Here is a 3,835-nt window from a genome sequence, read left to right as displayed (position 1 = left end):
CACTGAATTTAATAAACTGATTATCCATTGCATTTCTCAGTATTTTTTGCTCCAGTTTCATTTCTGAGATGTAGCACAGATGAGATAACGCAGCAATTTTCCACCTCCACGAAGATCAGGACACCCTGTTTCATATCGCACCATTCCAGAAACTGCAATCTGATCTTATTGCATCTCTCCACTCTGATTCATCAGCAGTCATTTGCACCTACAAAACAACTCTCACTGGCGATCTGAGTGCTTTAATGTTTCCCTCTTGGCATTTCACACCAAAGGAGAGTGACACTGAGGATTTCAGATGCACGCCTATAAAAGCGCTGGCGTTTATTCATTTATTTATTGATGTGTGTTCAAATGCACTTCCAGTCGAAGGTAAACTTAAGATATGTGTTTCAGTTCCAACACAATGTTTGTGCCTTTGTGCTTTTACTCTTTATATCCAAAATAGATGAATGTTTTGGGTAATGTGTTATTTATGCCTGATACCACAGTGCTGTTGGATTCTGATTGGTTGGAAAGTATTGACTTTTTTTTCCAATAAAGCAAACTTTTTTTTTGGATACAGGAAAATTTCTATACAGATGCTCTGCGTAAACAGAATAAAACATGCTGTTTATGGAAGGAGTCTCCAGTCCCAGTCAGAGGTGAAGGTGTGTGTTCCGGGGAGTGGACGCTTTGCAGTTTCTCTGTAATATGCCAAGCTGCTAAGTGAGAGCAGGAACGAACTTCTTTTTCCAGATGGTCCACAATGTGACTAAATGTAGTGATAAATGGATAAAAATATAATGTTGCTCAAGGAATTAAATGCTTCATGAAATGCTGGTCATGTTTTATTCCTGAAATGTTGGTGTGGATGTATAATTGCATGGCTTCTGGTTAATATCTGATATGCAATTAAATATCTGGAAAAGTAAACAGTGTTTTGTAATAATAATAATAATAATAATAATAATAGATGTGTTTGTTTACACAACTACAATGACATTAAAGTGCTCCTAATACACAAATCATAAATCTTGAAATATATTTCCCAAGTCCACCTCAACCAGAGAGAATATGTTTGACAAAAGATGAGTAGTTGATGCATCCGTTGGCATCCTCTTGCCCCGCCATGAGTCGATCCACTTCATCCTCGGTCATCCGTTCTCCGAGCGTTGCCAGGACATGACGCAATTCCGCCCCCATGATGGTTCCATTGCCTTCTTTATCGAAGACCCGGAGACCCTCGACAAAGTCCTCAAAGCTGCCTTTATTCTTGGACTTGGAGATGTGCTGCAGCATGGGCAGGAAGGTCTCAAAGTCCAGCATCTTGCTGTTCATCTCCTCAGGCCGTGGCTTTCCGAGGACCTTGAGGACATCAGCGTTGGTAGGGTTCTGCCCGAGCGCCCTCATCACATCTCCGCACTGCGCATATGTGATCTTCATCTCATTCTTCGGTGTTCGGTCAAACAGCTGGAAGGCTTCCCTGAACTCCTCGATCTGGTCAGGTGTAAACTCCACCGTCACGCTCTTGGCGTCAAATGCAGGTTCTTTAGGTGGCTCAGGTTCAGCCGGAGCAGCAGGAGGTGGTGCAGGGGCGACCTCTTTTTTTGGCTCTGGCTTCTTCGGCTCAGGCTTTTTGAGCTCCGTCTTCTTGGTTTCTACTTTCTTTGGGGCCATGGGTGCCTGTGGAAGAGAGACTCTTTAATCACGGCTGGGATTATTATTTTTTGAGGTCAGGAGAGAGCGAATGGGGTCAGAAAGCTCAGGCCACAGAGGATGAGATAGACTGGACGAGCTTTTATATCAGCTTGCCCCAGGGAGGAGAGATTAGACCCTCTGGAGACGGTCCTATGGAACTCTATAAAAGGAAGAAATCCAAAATAGATTGGGCTGGACACCAGGACAAACAATGAGCTATTGTTTTCAGCTGCTAGCACTGTGAGATGAGTTTCATCAGCTGGAAATGCTAGAGCAGCTCTACCAGGATAAATCACCAGATTCGGAAAAATGTATTCACATACAATACATTTGGATGGACTTTGGGGGAAAAAAATAATCTAAAATACAAGCTAGCATAAAAAAGAAGAAATGATACACGTTCAAATACTGTACAACCCTAATAGAGCTACCAAGCAATGCAAGCTCATAACTACCAGTTTAGCACACATCATTCAGCTCAGCTATAACATTTGATATTAAACAGCTAAACAATTAGCGTCCCATGCTTTAACAAACACTGATTTGTCCATCTTGTTTAGAATTACGTTCAGATGTGTTCAAGATTTATTCTAAATACAATTCTCTTTTGCAATACAGCTAATGTACATCAAAACACACTATTTTGTATATGATGCATGCACTTTTCAGTCTACTCTACCCCTTTAGTCCTCATACATGCAGATGAAAAGCATAATTCATCATGAGTCACGATAAAGTAGAGCGAAAAAGTGAGTGGAGAGAGAAAATAAAGGCGTTTAATTTAGTTGCACAGAAGGTTGCTGGGAAACTGCCGTTCCAGCGTTCATGCTGAAATTATTTTGGGCAATGCATACTTTATGACTTGGCCTTAGGCAAAGTTGAGGTTTGAAAGTTTGAAGCATCTGCCAAATTCTCTTTCTCTCCATGGATTTACCCGTCTCCCTTTTTACTTTTATTATTATTATTTTCTCCACTGCTCCCAACTGACGAGTCGTTGTACAGTAATAACTCCAAGCGACAGGCAGTACGAGGAAACGTACACTGAATAAAGCTAATAAACCCACGGTGTATGCGGAGTATGTGCAGTATTAATGTTCTAGAAGAGCAGATCTGACAGTAGTGAGGCTGCAAATCGGGGGGTGAGATTAAATCACTCGCTCTGGTATTTGTTTGTTATCGTTTCTATGGTAACAGCTCGTTTACAAGGACATGTACAATCTATGAGTCAGGTAAACATTGAAAATCGAGTGTAACCATTGAAAAGATGACGTTTTCTATAAGGAGATGTTTAACATTTACGGAAGGAGTCTCCAGTGTCAGAGCTTTGTAACAGGCTCGAGAAAAGAGTTCATGCTTTTGGTGGTTTCTTGGAAACATAGCTTTATATATATATATATATATATATATATATATATATATATATATATATATATATACATACAGTGGGGCAAAAAAGTATTTAGTCAGTCCCCAATTGTGCAAGTTCTCCCACTTAAAAAGATGAGACAGGCCTGTAATTTTCATCATAGGTACACTTCAACTATGAGAGACAAAATGAGAAAAAAAATCCAGAAAATCACATTGTCTGATTTTTAAAGAATTTATTTGCAAATTATGGTGGAAAATAAGTATTTGGTCAATAATGAAAGTTCATCTCAATACTTTATCTACCCTTTGTTGGCAAAGACAGAGGTCAAACGTTTTCTGTAAGTCTTCACAAGGTTTTCACACACTGTTGCTGGTATTTTGGCCCATTCCTCCATGCAGATCTCCTCTAGAGCAGTGATGTTTTGGGGCTGTCGCTGGGCAACACGGACTTTCAACTCCCTCCAAAGATTTTCTATGGGGTTGAGATCTGGAGACTGGCTAGGCTTGAAATGCTTCTTACGAAGCCACTCCTTCGTTGCCCGGGCGGTGTGTTTGGGATCATTGTCATGCTGAAAGACCCAGCCATGTTTCATCTTCAATGCCCTTGCTGACGGAAGGGGGTTTTCACTCAAAATCTCACGATACATGGCCCCATTCATTCTTTCCTTTACACGGATCAGTCGTCCTGGTCCCTTTGCAGAAAAACAGCCCCAAAGCATGATGTTTCCAGCCCCATGCTTCACAGTAGGTATGGTGTTCTTTGCATGCAACTCAGCATTCTTTCTCC

General features: G+C 41.0%; 1 protein-coding gene across 1 annotated transcript; it reads right to left on the bottom strand.

Annotated features, from left to right (window-relative positions):
- Positions 1–292: 292 nt before the first annotated feature.
- On the bottom strand, positions 293–1,766 carry LOC132876126 (myosin light chain 1, cardiac muscle-like). The gene has a single exon (XM_060913403.1). It carries the CDS (start codon positions 1,657–1,659, stop codon positions 1,042–1,044), a length of 618 nt encoding a protein of 205 aa, XP_060769386.1. The 5' UTR covers positions 1,660–1,766; the 3' UTR covers positions 293–1,041.
- Between the last annotated feature and the right edge of the window lie 2,069 nt (positions 1,767–3,835).

Source organism: Neoarius graeffei, chromosome 28, assembly GCF_027579695.1.
Source record: "Neoarius graeffei isolate fNeoGra1 chromosome 28, fNeoGra1.pri, whole genome shotgun sequence".
NCBI classification, from domain to species: Eukaryota; Metazoa; Chordata; class Actinopteri; order Siluriformes; family Ariidae; genus Neoarius; species Neoarius graeffei.
The sequence above is the reverse complement of the archived record's forward strand: the minus strand, read 5'-3'. Positions and strand labels throughout refer to the sequence as shown.